The 16,695-nt window shown below is 36.1% G+C and overlaps 1 protein-coding gene across 1 annotated transcript in view; it reads left to right on the forward strand.

Moving 5' to 3' along the window:
• The window catches only part of LOC138755486 (peroxidasin homolog), a 545,492-nt gene that overhangs the window by 290,721 nt on the left and 238,076 nt on the right, over nucleotides 1–16,695 (forward strand). The window contains exon 5 of the mRNA XM_069921525.1: nucleotides 13,212–13,283. Coding sequence (XP_069777626.1) covers nucleotides 13,212–13,283 — 72 coding nt within the window. The remainder of the gene's footprint in view (nucleotides 1–13,211; nucleotides 13,284–16,695) is intronic.

The following is a 16,695-nucleotide window of genomic DNA, read 5'->3' on the forward strand; positions in this document are numbered from 1 at the left end:
AGGAAATTCATATATTTTGCTGCAACTCCATTGTTAATTTCTTATCTTCTTGTTGAGTACATATTTTGTATTGATTAAGGATCCAGTTGTTTTAATGGTGGAGTGGGGCTGAGTTGCAGTTCAACCTCTTCTCCTCTCTGAGGGGTCGCCAAATTCCACTCAGTATCTCATGATGTCAATAATTCTGAAGAATCTCCAAACCAAATCTCTAACTGCAAGGGCAAACTTCCATTGGAGATTAGGGGCTAAAGCCATCTGCACTAATTCATTGTTTATATATACTTCAGGGGACGATGACCCTGAAGGGGTGATCTGATTGGAGAGGTGATCAGGACTGGAATATTAGGACTGAGTGATGGTGAAGATGGTTAGGCAATGTGGATCTGGATCACGTTGGAGGGGAGAGGTATTACAGGGTTAGACATTGTGTGCATTGGCTGAAGATTCAGGGATGATTGTGGGGATATTTCAGCTTGGTGTTTGGGGGATGGTTGGGCAAGGATGAAGGTAAGTAATTTACTCATCCTACTGAATTTTACTCCAATACTATGCTTGTGTGATTATTTTTGTGTTTAGAGTTGTCAACAATCATGGTTTCCAACCCCTCCAGGACAACCTAGAGCAAGTTTCCCCACAATACTCAAAAATGACCATAGCAAGGGGAATGATCTGGATTGGTGACATGGACATCATATCAGGGTGCACTGGAGACTGAAAACAGGAACTGCCCAACTGAAATTCTAGAGTGATCCAAACAATATGAAAAGATTTTAAAAAAGCAAAATGTGCACCCTAAGGAGCATTTACATAAACTTCATTTATTCCATTTCTTGTTGTCTTATGATGCAAATGCATATGAACAGGAATTGCCTCAGGCTTGACGTGTTCAGTTGAAGACAGTAATGCCAGAATTACCAATGACATCCAATGGTTGTGAATAAAAGATTTACAATAAGAAAAACACTTCTGGTCAATTTCAGCACTGACTATGATTATAATAAGATGAACACATCCCTTTCTAATCTAGGTAATAAAGATGAGCCAAACACCTGCTTCACTGATGATTTCCTTATTGCCAATGAATGAAAGCCAGCAGTGGTTCTGTCTGATAACACGTCCTTCCAATACTTCACTGACATCTATAATTGTTAAGTATGTTTCTGCCATATGGCATCTTAGATTTCAGTCCACAATTTAAGCTATTTCATTAACGTTGAGGCAAAACCAGCTAAGCTGCTTGTGTTTAATTCCAAATGTAACATCACCTGTTGGAAATGGAGCATTTAAAGGAACTTTTAAAAATCTAATCAAGGACATATTTCTGACCAAGAAAATCCAAGTTGCTTTCAACTTCCTCCTTGATGATAGTTATTTTTTTAATCGTTCCATCAGCTTCTACTTTGAGGATAATGATTCACTTTAAAAAGAGGGTATGTTGATAGACAACATGAATAAACAATCGGCCATGGTTGTCTTCAACTGTTTTTTTTTCTCCTTACCAGAAATGTGTGGATAATTTATGGATGACATTCTGAGTCTCTTCTCTTTTTTTATATACTTTATTTAATATAAAAACACTTAGCAAACATAACACAATTTCAAACTTAATCCAAAAACATGTGGTATTTTATAAAAAAGAAAGTAATGAAATATAAAAGAAAGAAACCCCTCCTATAAATCCCCCCCCAACTCCCTACAAACTAAAAACAAAAGAAAAGAAAAAGAAAAAAGAGGGACAAGAGAACCACATCAGGAGTACTTCACTTTCTGATACTTTTAAACATATAAATATTTATAGAGACCTGTAAGAGAAAGGCTATGTTTGAGATTCATTTAATTTTAATACTAACAGTTTATAAATATGGTCTCCATATTTCACAAAATGTATGATATTTATCTCTTAAATTATAAGTAATTTTTTCAAGTGAAATACAACTCCAAACTTTGGCATGCCATCTATCCATTCCCAAATAAATATTTGACTTCCAAGTTGTAACAATATTGCCAAGGCAATTTAAGCAAATTTTACTTGATACATATTCTGTTTTAATTTAGGTTTAATACCTTTAATATCTCCCAGTAAAAATAGCATTGGATCCTGTGGGAATCTTACTCTAGTTATTTGTTCTAATAAATTACCCATTTCAAGGCAAATAGGTTTAATTGTGGAACACTGCCAAGTCAAATGCAAAAAAAACTACCAACATCATGTCCACATCTGAAAAATAAATCTGAATAAATATATTTCTGAGTCTCTTCTCAAGAAAACTTTATCTAGTATTCCACAAAAATGTTTGGATCAAGAAAATGGTGTGACCCTTATAGTTCATTCTTCCAAAAGAGTAAGCCCATTATAGATATATATACACAAAGCATGAAGAGAGGCCCTTTGGGTCAACTCATCCACGCCAACCAAGATGCCAATCTAAATTAATTTGCCTGGATTTGGCCCATATCCCTCTAAAATGTTCCTATCCATACAGCTGTTCAATTTTTAAAAAATTTCTTATAATTGTACCTGCTTCTACCCTCTGATTGTTCCATTTAACCACCATCTCTGTGCGGAAATACATGCCTCTCACATTAAGCATATCCCCTTTAGTTTAGATTCCTCGACCTTGGGACTACCTTCCCTATCTCGGCTACTCATAATTTTATAAATCTCTCTAAGATATATCTTATAATTTTATATACCTCTCAGTCTCCTTCACTCCAGGGAGAATGGACCTTGTCTACCTGATCTCCCTTTATAACGCATCCTGAAAATATCGTTTTACCCAGGAATCTTTTCTAAACCTTGGCTTAATCACATCCTTTCTATAATATAGTGACCAAAACTGCACGCAATACTCCGAGCCAAATCGAATGAACGCTTTGTTCAACTGTAGAATATTCAGGGCAAATGCAGATTAAAGCAAATGTGCCATATGCCTTCTATACCACCCTGTGTTGCCACCTACAGGGAACTATATGCATGCACCACAAGGTTTCTCCGGTCAATAACACTCCTTTTCTGCACGAGGATGATGATCTAAGCCATGAAATATTTTGAGTATTTAGTTAAAATCAGGTGGCGTGTACTCAGGACAAGCTCTTCAAATATTTTTGTTATTCTAGCAATGGTTTTCACATCAACCAGCTCAACCTGACAACAAATAGGATGGGGGTCATTTAAAACCAAAGAATGTTTAAATACTTTTTTTTCTTTTTTCTGTGTGAGCTGGAGGAGCAAGTGATTTTTGAACCACAGTTAGCAAGTTTGGATTTCCCAGCTGTAACCCCAACAGTACTTGACTGTGGTGCATTATGGAATATTTCATCAGCTAAAGCCCAGGATGTTTGTACAATAATCCACCACTGCCCATGTGGAAAGGGATTAAATAAAGGCCATTAAAAAATTCTTGGACACGCTGTTCCATAGCAGGTGTAACATTCACACACCGCTGTTGCTTATCAGTGGAATCCTGTCAGTGGGTCAAATTCAGCTCCAACTTTTAATTGAAAGGTTGAGTTGTTTCCTGCACTCGTGCCAGCTCCTTCCCCTCATCTGCATCTTCATTAGACTTCTGCCATTAGACTGATGTGGAACGATATTATTTCATTTTTAGCGTGGCCTCACATGTAGCTCATGTAACTAAATATGCAAGTATGTTCTGGTACAAAATTTATCATCAGGATATTGCTATCAATTGATAAAAAGTGAAATACAATAGATATTTCATTTTGGAAGCTACAATGTGCCAAGATTATAGCTGCAGAAAAGTTGATAAAATAATTATCAATTTACTTGCATTATTTTTCATTATTTTGCACCTCAATGTTTTGAGTTTAATTATTTTGATCAGATTTTCAGAAGAGCAATTTGAAGAAGCTCAGATTTCGATTGTATTGAGGGAATTAAATCCTGTGTACCAGTGTATATATGAATTAACTGTTGTTTCATCTGTGTTTATGTTCATGCTTATTAAGGGCTGAATATTACGATTATCAGTTTCAAAATGGATGAAATTCCTTGAATGTGATCATGTCTAAAATTTTCAAATGTCATGTTTATTGCAGATTTAATGGTTTTTTATGAAATTATGAATTCTGATTACAGTATTTTTTCTGTTCACAGGCTTGCTAGATTATTATATTAATTAATAATTTTGTTTTATGGTGACTTTTAAACTTTAGCCAAGTTAATCATTTATGAAGAATCAATTTCATTGCTCAAAATGGAACCTGGTGCAGGAGAAATATTAAAAAGCACATCAGCTGCCCATAAAAAAAAAATTCTACATCTGAATTCAATATTTTTTTTTCTGTCACATGGTGTAAAGGCAGACAATATGGTTCACTTCCCATAGTGGTGCTGGCTGGCATTGATAATAAACCACTGACATTTTCTATTTAATCAAGGAGACAAAATGAAAGGTCAAGGGCAACTTTTCCCCATGTTTGAACTTTATAAAATAAAAGGCAACATCAAAGAAACAGCAATGAAAGGGCAATATAAACAAAGGATTTGAAAATCTGAAATTGTTGGAGCGTGGAATGATTTAAGGGTTAAACAATCCCAGAATTTTCAGGTCAGGGAAAGAATGATGCAAAAGAAATATATCATGGTACAGTGAGCCCAAGCATGTGTAAAATGAATATCTCACAGGATTGCACATTGAGTATTGTTGTGAGTGAACAACAGAGAAAATTTAAAAAAATCAAAACCATGAGAGCAAATGTGGAAGAAGGGAATTGCTGATCAGACAAAAAAAAATCCATTGCATTCTAAGATGTAAGATGTAAGTGGTTCTCAACATTTTTCTTTCTACTCACATACCACTTGTTCTGTGATTAGTAAGGAATTGATTATGGTGGTATGTGAGTGGGAATGGAAATTTGAGAACCACTGCTCTAGACCCAATTGTTACTGAAATTCTTTGCTTGAGAAAAAATGTAATTGGCCCATTTCCTTTGGAGTTATGAAACCGTGCACATAATGAGTCAATTAAGGACAATTAAAATAGTGGCTTCCAAACTTTTTTTCTTTCCACCCACTTACTTTAAGCAATCCCTTACTAATCACAAAGAACCTAAGGCACAGGGAATACTTAAAGTGGCATGTGAGTGGAAAGAAAAAGGCTGAGAACCACTAGTGTAAGGTTTGCAAAAAATAATGTATGTGGAAGAAATGAGTGTAATAAGAGTAGTTTACCTTGTATAAAAGATAAATTAACAAAGTTTTTTCTATGAGACAAAATGCAGTCCTTACATTCTAATGATACAACTCTAATCACAACAGAACCTTTTGATTTAGTTATATTTTTTTATAACACTGCTTCCAGCTGCTTTTAAATGCCCATTGATATGAGCACGGCATTTTGTTTCCTATGTCTTTGAGTCTTCATTGATATATATGATAAATATTCAGCCCTTGTATAAATGTAATAGGTTTAGGGGCTTGTATATGTGCTGTAGACTGCAATGACAACTTACAACGATGCAGAACATTCAATTTAAAGAATAATATCCTGGGCTCTTCACAAAAAACATTATGGAGTATTCTTCTTTGGCTTGGCTTCGCGGACGAAGATTTATGGAGGGGTAATGTCCACGTCAGCTGCAGGCTCGTTGGTGGCTGACAAGTCCGATGCGGGACAGGCAGGCATGGTTGCAGTGGTTGCAGGGGAAAATTGGTGGGTTGGGGTTGGGTGTTGGGTTTTTCCTCCTTTGTCTTTCGTCAGTGAGGTGGGCTCTGCGGTCTTCTTCGAAGGAGGTTGCTGCCCGCCGAACTGTGAGGCGCCAAGATGCACGGTTGGAGGCGAGATCAGCCCACTGGCGGTGGTCAACGGGGCAGGCACCGAGCTTTCTTTAGGCAGTCCTTGTACCTCTTCTTTGGTGCACCTCTGTCATTAATCCCAAACAATTTAAAGAGAGATTATGACAAAGGATCCAATATACATCTGCAAGCAGAGGGGTAATGGGGTGATGTAGATCAGGCTCAATAATATTGTGGTGGAGGAGCTCAGAAAAAAATGAATATTTGTGCAATCATTCCTGAAGATCAAAAGAAAGCACAGAAGAAATTTCAATAGGAGATCAGATAAGTTAGTTTGAGGTCAGATATTGTTGACTTAGGCTGAAAGCTCATCTCTGGCTCTGATTTAAGCAATGGCTGCAAATAAGCTGATCAGACTAGTCTATTGCCAGGAAGAGGGATGGAATCAAGGACAAGTGAATTAAGTTTGTGACAAGGATGCTAGAAAATGTCTTTAGGCTTCCTAATATTTGGTTGAATGAAATTCATGCTCATGTAATTTCCAATGTAGAGTGCTCAACTCATCCCCATTTATTCAGGAGGAGTTCACCAGTTTCTCCAACTTTTCATTTGGTACTTCTCTGTTTATCATTCAAAGTTCTCAGTGCAGTACTCCAAGATAATTGTTGAGTGGCTCTTAGATACCTAATGCACTCTTTGTTCCAACAGAGGAAGAATAAATTTTCTGTCAAACTGGGGAGTGAATTTGGATATCCTCACAGACCAAAATTCCAGATGCACTATATATTGATACATCTGGTAGGAATGGTCACAGTATAGACCTTGTGGACAAACTTCTGTTCTCACATCGGCAACACCTACTCCTTGTGTTGTGAGGCACTAAAATTGTTCATTGATGGTAAATGGAATAGATTCAGAATGGAGCTGGCAGCTCAAAACCAAGCATTCGTGAGTTGTTGTGCACCATCACTAGAAGCGTATGTTACCATTATCTCATGGTCTGGTGTTTCCTTCTTTCTGTCATTGCTGTCAAACCAAGAATTAAATACCTGTTCAATGAGGAGTAACTTTGAAAAAAATGTGGATATCTGCAACAAAAAAAAACTATTAAAGGTGCAGTGCAGTACAGATGACTAAACAACAGAAGCAAAATACAAAGGAGAAAGCTGAGCACTTTCTCAACAGATCAGACTGAAACTAGAAGTTCTAAGGACTGTAGGGCTAAGAAATGACCCAACTCTGGTACCAAAGCGCTGCATTCCAGAACTAGCTATATTTTTTGCCAAGATGTTCCACTGTAGTTACATTAGCTTCTCGTGGAGCATTTCTCAAGCGTTCCTTTTTCCAAATAAAAGATAATCCCATTTCCAATAATTATCATGTAATTTTATTAATCAGCTTAGAGAGGGAATCTGTTATTTGACAGTTCTTTCAAGTGGGACTTTTCACTGGTATGATGAATCTTGTCAGGATCACTTATCTCCAGACCTCATTGCAACCTCGCATCAAACATGGACATAAAGAGCTAACTTGTAGAACTCAGATGAGAATGACGGCCCTTAACATTAAAAAGAAGCTTTTGTTTGAATGTGTGTGCAAGGAGCTCTGGTTAAATTGAGTTAATAAGCCATAAAAGGAAATCACCCCGAAGATTAGAGTAATAACTTGCACTGTTATGTCTCTGTGTTACTTGGGAGACTTCTTAAATAACTTAGAGATGCAAGATTTAAATAATAAAAGAGACATTACTTACTGATGCCTTCCACCATCTCAGGAAACTGTTCACACACTCAGATATACATATGCCCCGCAGTGATGCACTACAGTAAATACAGTGAAAAGTGCGTAATCTTATGTGGTTTCAAAATAGTTCACGTTATCCTGACTATATAACATGGAGAAAGAAATGTATTTGTTGAAAGTCCATCAACCGAGCATCACTGTAGGAACTCCTCAGAGCCCTTCTGGGCTCAACTATCTTCAGATGCTTCATCAAATACCTACCTTCAATGGAGAGTCAGAGGTGGTTTATTCTCTGTAGACTGCACAATATTCAATTATATTTTCAATTTCTTAGCAAAAGGATCAGTCCTGACCCACTTGCATCTCCTGACCCCAAGTGTCTCCAGCCTCCATTTGTTCACTCAAGATTCTAATGATTGCAGCTTTTGTGTTTCTTTTCCGAATCAATACCAAAGTACATTTCAAGCATGGGCTTATAAATATTAAGTAATATTTGTACAATATATTGTAGATGCCAAGTGCTAACCATTTCAGTAAGTGAGTATAACTATCTAATCTTAACTTTCAAAAGTATTATGATTACTACCCTTAGCATTCACTATAACTGAAATTGGCTCATAAACTCAACTATTTTCCATTAGAAAAGATTACCTACAATCTAAGGGACAAATGTGCTTTATTTAAGCAAATTTGAAAACTATACATAGAGTATACTAGAAACCACCAATTTCAAACCTCCACCTCTTAAAATAATAAACGACAAATATAAAAATACCTAACTATAACATTTAAGATGACACAACCTCTTTTTCTTATGTATTCTTTTACTGTTTATTTATTTTTCTTATTTTCTTTTACTTTTTCTTTATATTATAGGGGTGGGGAGGGTAGTAGAAAAAAAAGGAAAAAAGTCACTGTGTATATTTTAATGTTGAATGTATATATTATTATTTTAATAGTTCACAGTAAAATATTAAACAAATAAACAAAAAAAAGATAAACCAAAAAAAAAATGAAATTCAACTTGGCCAGAAATATAAATACCGTGATAACAGGTAGATCATTTGAAAATGATATTCCCACTGTAGTACTGAAAAGCTGCACCCCAAAACTAGCATATGACATTGTAAAACCTTTCCATCATTGATAAGATGCATTTGGATGAATGAAACTCTTAACAACTTTCAAAAGATTTGAGAGCATCCAGGAACCTCATCATGCAGGAACAGAATCAACTAAAGCCAGTCTGACTCAACTGGACAATGTTGGAAAAGAGAAACTGAAAACTTGGCAGAGAAGAATTTCAGACACAAATTTAGATCAGGGAACAGGGTGAACAAGCCAGGAGAATGTAAATCCCTTGGAACCATACCATTTTCACAAAAGAAGAAAATGTTTGGTCTACCACAATGGTAGTTATTGCTAGGCCCTCTTCCAATGGACTCCTCCCAGTGGATGAACAGTGCCTTGGCAGTTTGCATTCCATCCATTGCAGATTAACAGGACTTTCAATGCACAACTCCAAGAGAAATACAGCAAAGAAGTCTGCCACTGTGCAGACTCCTGTAGCACTCTCCATGCTGAGCTCCACCATGGAAAGAAATGATGAAGAGGACCTTAAGCCTGGTTTGACTATGGATTGAACTGGTGTCTATGCAGCTGCAGAGGCTGCAGGAGCACTGGAGGTGAATCTACGGACACTCAGAATCTCTGAAGGGACTTTTTTATTGCTTCACTTTCTCAGTTAGAAGTGCTGAATAATGCTCATGGTGATGCTTTGTCTTCCTTATGGCAGACAAAAGTTAAATTATACCATATATTTTGCATTTTTATGTTTTATTACATGGTAATGAAAGGAGTCTTGAACCTTGAAATGTTTCAAGATGTTCTTGTATCATATTAGATATAGAGAGAGAGAGCAAATCCCTGGCCTTGTGACCAACTGACAGGAAGCATTCAGTACAAAGAGAATTTCATATCTCATCATTAGAATGGTGACCACCTGATCTTAGAAAGTGCACCACCTAGTCTACTACCCACCTCTCTGCATCATCACTCAACTCCTGTCCCACCTGAGATAACATCAACGAGTTGCATGACAAACTGACAGGAGAAACACATCATGCTAAACACCAAGAGACTTTATGTGAGGGAGATGATGTAATGAGACAGCAGACAATAATTTTGTTTTCTTCATGTATTGTTAGTCGTGTGCCATTTTAATCATTACCCCTACAATCATGAACCCAACTCCAATCCTTGGATTCCCTTGCCTCTGCGATCATCAAAGGTCAAGTCCTAATAAATCATCAGGTTAGCACCAATAAGATGAGAGAAGAAAATAAAACCCCGGGTATCTGGCACCAATGGGATTGGTTAATGCTGGATAAATGAATTTTCCAGTCTCTTGTGACTTATTCTAACAATGCCTAACTAATAATATGTATTAAGAATAAATAGTATCCTCCTCGGTCTCCAAAGAGAGTGGAGATACAAGATGGGAATCAGATTCCAAGAAGAAATGGAAACAATGGTGGTCGAAGTGATAAAATTGATTTTAAAAAAATACATTTTTTTTTGGAAGATCTTAATTATTGATGATAGTTTAATATGAAATGGGAGTTGGGAGAGGGAACTGGGTGGGCACTATTTTCCAGAAGTCATCAGCTACGTGTGAGTTATCTCACACCCAGTATTTTGTGGGGGTTACTGCATTGTGTGGTTTAAACAGGAGGGGGTAGTAGTAACCTCCTGCCTGTTTTTTTATTTCTTAATTTTTGGGTTAAGGAGTGAAGTTTTTTTTTATTACTTTTTTTTTAATAATTTTTTTTCTCTTTTTTTAAATTTGTTTTTGATTGTAGTTTTAAGAGGGAATAAGAGGACGTTTTTTTTCTTTTGGGTTTTTTTCTTTCTTTTTCTTTCTTTTCTTTTTTTTTCCTTTTTTTTCGTGTTGAGTTGTTGTAAGGAAAATAAAGAATAAATAGTCTAAAAGACAAAAATACTGTTCTATACTTACACTGAATAAACTTCACTTTCATTAATATATAAACCTTAAAGCATTTTACTTTATTTTCAGTCATATTCTTTGAACCTTCGCTACATCTACGGGTTCCTCTCTGTCCATGGAGTTGCCCAAAATATAAACAATACTTTTATTGATAATTAACCCTCCCTTCCCCAAGTTTACAGATAATCCCTCCGACTCTTACTAAGCAGGGCTAAGGAGACACTTTAAGAGAGCCACACCGATAGTGAGTGGCATCAACGTCCTCATCATCCTTAGTGAAACCATTTTATTGAAACACAACTTTATTCAAACAGCTGCTACGAGCAAAGCATGACCAAGGCACTCCGCTGGCTGAACATTTGCTTCTATCTTTACCCAAGGTTTAAGTGTTACTTTAGGGAGCATTTAATTTTACTATTTAAACATGCATATTTTTATCAATCATTTTATTCTTATTTATATTAATTTTTAAAATTTTTCCCTTGAATTTTTTTGCAGTTGTTTGAGGCAGCTTTTTTGAATTCCGGATACCAGGGGCTTTACTATTGTAGAGCTCGTCGAAAGAACCAAAGACTTGTTGATCCAAACCAAGGCTTTTATTAGCAAAAGACAGGAGCTCTTCACAGGTGGCCGACTGGTCCAGAATGATCCGACCTGGCTAGGGACACAACCCTTTAAGGCCCAGACAGTAGGCATGGCTAAGCTCTCAGCCAATCGTTGTAAGCACAGTCATTACACTCTAGATACTGTAACTATATGCATTGGTGATAGGTCTGTAGTATCACAACTATATCTTCAAAAATTAGATGATTGAGTCTGGAAGGGTGTCTCAAATAATAGTGTCCTTGGCAGAGTTAGAATTATTTTCATGCATTTAATGTTCTGCAGCCTGAATGGAAGAAAAACCTGAACTCTTCCAGCAAAAAAAACATACAGTCAAAATACAAATAAAATCTAGAAGTATCTGATTATTATTTTAATGGACGGCATGGTTTGTGCAGCAGTTAGCGCCATGCCTTTACAGTGCCAAGCGATCGGGACCAGGCTGGGGTTCGAGTCCCAAACTCCCTGAAAGGGGTCGATAAGTTCTCCCCGTGTCTGCGTGGGTTTTCTCCAGGGGCTCCAGTTTCCTCCCACCATTCTAAACATACTGGGGGTGTAGGTTAATGGAGTGTTAATTGGGTGGCATGTAGTGGGCCAAATGGCCTGTTACTATGCTGTATGTCCAAATTAAAACTAAAGCTTTCATTTGTGTGTTGAACATAGTTTTTTCTAAAAACAGATGTAATCATGGCAGGAAAAGTCTCATTTGATGAAATTAATATATTTTTCTAAATATAACTTTTAATCAAATTTAATTGATGCAATGTTCCAAAGCACCTATAATATTTTTGTGGATATTCAACTGAAATTAACCACCTATTATAGAGCACAGCTGCTTTTTAAAATCAAAATCACGCTGATTATTGCTGGTATGTCATTAGTTTTGTTGCTTTTGCTGCCAGAAGATAATTATTAGTCCTGAAACAATGGTCTCAATTATGTGTCTACAGTGCTGTGTGAAACAAGATGGTATTAGCACTCCTTTGAATTATGCACAGAATCATAATTGAGTATGATCTGGTGCTTACGCAACACCATCTTTCCAACACCAGAAACCAAAGTGGAAATGTGACTGATAATCCCAGGGGCATTTTACAATGTATCTGCTGAGAACAATCAACTCCGTACAAAGGGTTTGACTGAAATGACTCCACAGTTTGTTTAGCTCATTTTTAATTGAGCAAATGGTATATGTTTTCAAGCATTAATGAAACTTTTCAAGTTGTCATATTTGTAAATTTGGCCATTTTGATTATTGAGGGATGATTGTTCTATTTCTCATTATTGCCAGATGACTATGCGAACATAATAGAGTCTCCTTCATAGTGTATGAGGCAGAATTGGGCATATTTAATAAAATCTTGTTGGCAATGTGCACAATAATTGGAATTACTTTGTGGGCTGGCTGTGAGTGAATTTACAGCAGTGAAACATTTATTTTTAAATATTGATTCGACGGAAAGGAAAAGTACAGAACTTGCTTCCTTCAGCAATTTAAGCTGATGAAGCATTTTAGTCAAGAATTAATTATTGCACCAGATTTGAGTTAAATGAAGCTTTCTTAGATTTTCTTTTCCCACGTGCTTTGTCTCTGCCTCTGTTCACAGTGTCTGTGCATTTTTATTCCAATGATTATTTTGTGTTCTGAAAATTAAGTTGGAGGCTATTGGCGGTTTTGTAACCAATCATGGATTGGGTGCGACAGTTGTGATAATCAATGATGCTTCAACGACATTGAACGTGCAAAATGATTAAAACTACTTTAGAGATCCAGAAAATACCAATTCACATGCAATAAAAAAAGGTTGTTCAATTAGCAAACAGAACAAAGGTATAGTTAGTCATTATTATTAGTCATTTGTTTGCATTGCTTCTGAGAAGTTGCACCCACTGGTTTGGATTTTCATCTGGTGCAGAAGGAATCTCAATATAAAAGCTCTACACCCAAAGGAATCAGTACTTGCTTGGCTTCTCCATGACAATGTTATTTACATAGAAAATCCAGGAATAAGATAAATCTCCATTTTACAATAGCTTGGGTTTGTTTTGCATTGTAAGACCACAACCATGAATACAAATTCCTAATTTTTTTTTCAACAGATATATTCACTTCAACCATATAGAGATACTAGAGCCTGAAACGTTTAGTGATCTTCCCAAACTAGAAAGATTGTAAGTACTGCTGTTAATCTGCTCTGTGTGCTTGAGTCATTGAACTAACTGACCAGACTAACTGCTTTTGGCTCTTGGGTTGAAAATTAACATTGTTCCAAACACTTAACCCTTAAAGTACTGGATTTTAAAATGTCAATAAATGGGCAATGCTACATAAAAATCCCAGAAGAGCAGTGCTGAAATAGAATCTCCTGCTCTATGTGCATCACTTCCCTGTGTATCATTCATAGAACCATCTAATAGTGGATCCATAGCCAGCTAATGTCTAAAAAAATGGGTATCAATTGTCTTTCACCACAGTGATTTTGCAAATGGATATATTTTTTTTAATTTAGATATACAGTATAGTAATGGACCTTTTCAGCCCATGAGCCTGTGTCGGTCAAATACACCCAATTGACCTACACCACTGGAACATCATTGAATGGTGGGAGGAATCTAGAGCACCCAGAGGAAACCCACACAGACATGGGGAGAACCTACAAACTACTTACAGACACTGCGGGATTCGAACCCCAGTTGGTAGCACTGTAACAGTAATGCATTAACCGCTATGCTATCCATGCCACCCCTATGTGTGCAACACTTTCTGGTATGGGATTTGGCATCAATAGCCAAGAGAGAGTAAATAGATTATAGCTGCAGTTAAAGACTGAAGGACTTTCTAGTCTTGTGTATTCAATTAATCAACCTTTTTTTCCTATCAGCAACACTTAAATTTAGCACAGCTAAAGAGTATCCATGACTTGCAAACAACATAACATTAAAAATGAATATTTAAATAGAACTAATTTTAACTAGTGTGAATAAGTGGTTCTTTGATAGAAAGAAGGATGCACTTTATAGTACATATAAATAAATAAAAGACAATTAATGGAACCTGATGAATATTCATCATCACACGTTAAAATGATCCATGATCCTTTGTTGCTTGAAAATGAACTCCCATGATGGATTTAAACATAAAGTAAAATGTTAGTTTAGTGCAGTTTGAGAGCTTGAAGCAGTCTCATGAGGCAGCAATCTGTTAGATTCTTCTCAAATGATTTTCTATAGTATATTATGACATTCAATTTCCAGATATGCTGTATTGAGTATTGGAATGAGTGACATGACATTTCTATTTCAGATCAAATTCCTATAAATATGTATATTGTTGTAAAATAGTTTATTCTCATTAACAGGGTACACGGTCATGATTTTGGTTTCTCTTCAAGAAAAATACATTTAGATAACATAAAATTTGTTTTTCTACAGCACAAAGGTCATGTGAATAACCTGAATATAAAACGAGATGCATTTACTATTCAATTTAAATAGCAGCTACATTCACAGTGAACTAGAATTGTACACTATAGATGTTGGTTGCGTCCCTAGGTATTTAAATAGCAAAATTATATATTCAATGATTAATGAAATTAGTTCTTCATTCTCTGATGAGGAGGATTCTTTTTAAGATGACATTAGAAAAATAAATAATTTCCTGTGAAGTTCTTGCATAATCAACTTACTGATTGCATAAGCAAATGGTTGACCATTTTTCCAATTTGTAAGATTAGTTTAGAATTAATTAAATAAATAATCTGTGGTTTGCACAATCAGTAGTGTAAATACATAAATGCAACTTCAAAGTATACACATAGTGAGGACATTTTGCATTTTTTCTGCTGTTTCTTATACAAATATCTCTGAAACCTAAAGCTTTTTGGGTTCACCCTCAAGGAATATCAATGTAATCTATAAGAATCTCAGAAATGCATAAAATACAGTGAATAATTGGCTGGCCAACTTAGTAAGGATTGTATATGTTGACAATATTTGAATTATAATGGAGATATTTACACTCTTGTAAAAGTACTAAAGGTTCACAGTAATAGTACTGCAGAAAATAAACTTCTTGGAGGTGCACACATATGATTTTTTTTCTCTAAATACTTATCATAATGTAAAGACCTTCAGTAAATAGAATATCTTCCAAGAATAAAATTAAGTCATGATGTGAAGAATTTCCAGTGTTTTGCCCAGCATTCTATTCTGCACCCCAAGATTTAAGCTTCCTTATTGTCATTACAAATACATAAAGTATAATAATGCAGAAAATTTGTCAGCTTTTGCCTGCCATAAAGACACACAATAATGCCCGGCACCCCCAGCAATAAGAGAAAGAGAAGCAAAAGAGAGTCCCTTCAGAGACATCAAGTATCCATGCAGCCACACAGCTTCCTATCTGATTTATTGGCAAACCCAAGCTCCCAATTCTGAGCCTCCAATGTGATCAGGATGCTTTCAGCACTTGAGGCCCCTTCGGGAGCCCTTCTCATCAGCACCCCCTGGAATCGTGGTCTCGATACCTGGTCACCAGCAAACCAGATCTTTTATGGGTCCTTCAGTAGCTGAGCCCCTCACTGTGTGAGATTGCTGTCATGGTTACTTCCCTGTAGGTCATCTCTCAGGCTTCTTCTCACCAGTGTTTGTCCAGGGAAGAGGTATTGTTCTCCACTCTCATATCCTACATCAGCCCACTGATCCCCCAGAATCCACAACCCTCGTGGTGTGCTGCCAAGCCAGGGTGCTGCCATTTTGGGCATGGAACTCCATGATTTCCAGAGATTTATTTTCCTGAATGTAACATTCAAGGTGAATCTGCAGGATCTATCCGGTCTTCATTTGTTTCCAATAGGGAACTTTCTAAATGAATAAAAATTAAAATTAATGTCAACTTGCTGTTTAACTGCAGTAGGAGTTCCAGACAACATTGACCATTCCAATTTTCAATCTTTTTCATCCAATTACAACAGATGGACAAAGATCCTGAAAGAGATGTCTTGCTGCTATTGTTTCATAACTACAAATGTCAGTTGTGACACACAAATCATTTGATTACTGATGAGAAAAGAACAGTGACAAATTAGATGAAGTTTTTGATAGATCCAGGAAGACACTGCAAAAAATTAAACAAGATTTATTTTGTCATTCTGTTAAATTAATTGGTAATTTTACTTCTGTTGGCATTCATTTTGCAATTTTAAATTTATATAAAGTGAGCATTGAATTGGTTTTTCCTTGTAACTGCCTAAACAGAGTTTACAAATGGAATAACTTGAGGATTAAAAAATTGCATGAGTCAATCAACTGCATAGTAATTCTAAATGGCTGTTTGATTTAGGCTTAACTAGCCCATTCCTGAGGGACACATTAATGTAAAATGCCTATTTTTAAGATAAATGATAATTTCACATGGTTTCCTGAATTATTAGCACCAAATTTCAAATAAATCTATTTAAATGTTAGTCCAAAAGTTAGTGATACAATATCTTATTAATAATTATACCAGAACAGATTAGGATAGGCTTCAGTATGTGTATTGATTCAATACTCAGACAGGATAACTATATAGATTTACACAGGT

Source organism: Narcine bancroftii, chromosome 2 (assembly GCF_036971445.1).
Source record: "Narcine bancroftii isolate sNarBan1 chromosome 2, sNarBan1.hap1, whole genome shotgun sequence".
Classification (NCBI taxonomy): domain Eukaryota; kingdom Metazoa; phylum Chordata; class Chondrichthyes; order Torpediniformes; family Narcinidae; genus Narcine; species Narcine bancroftii.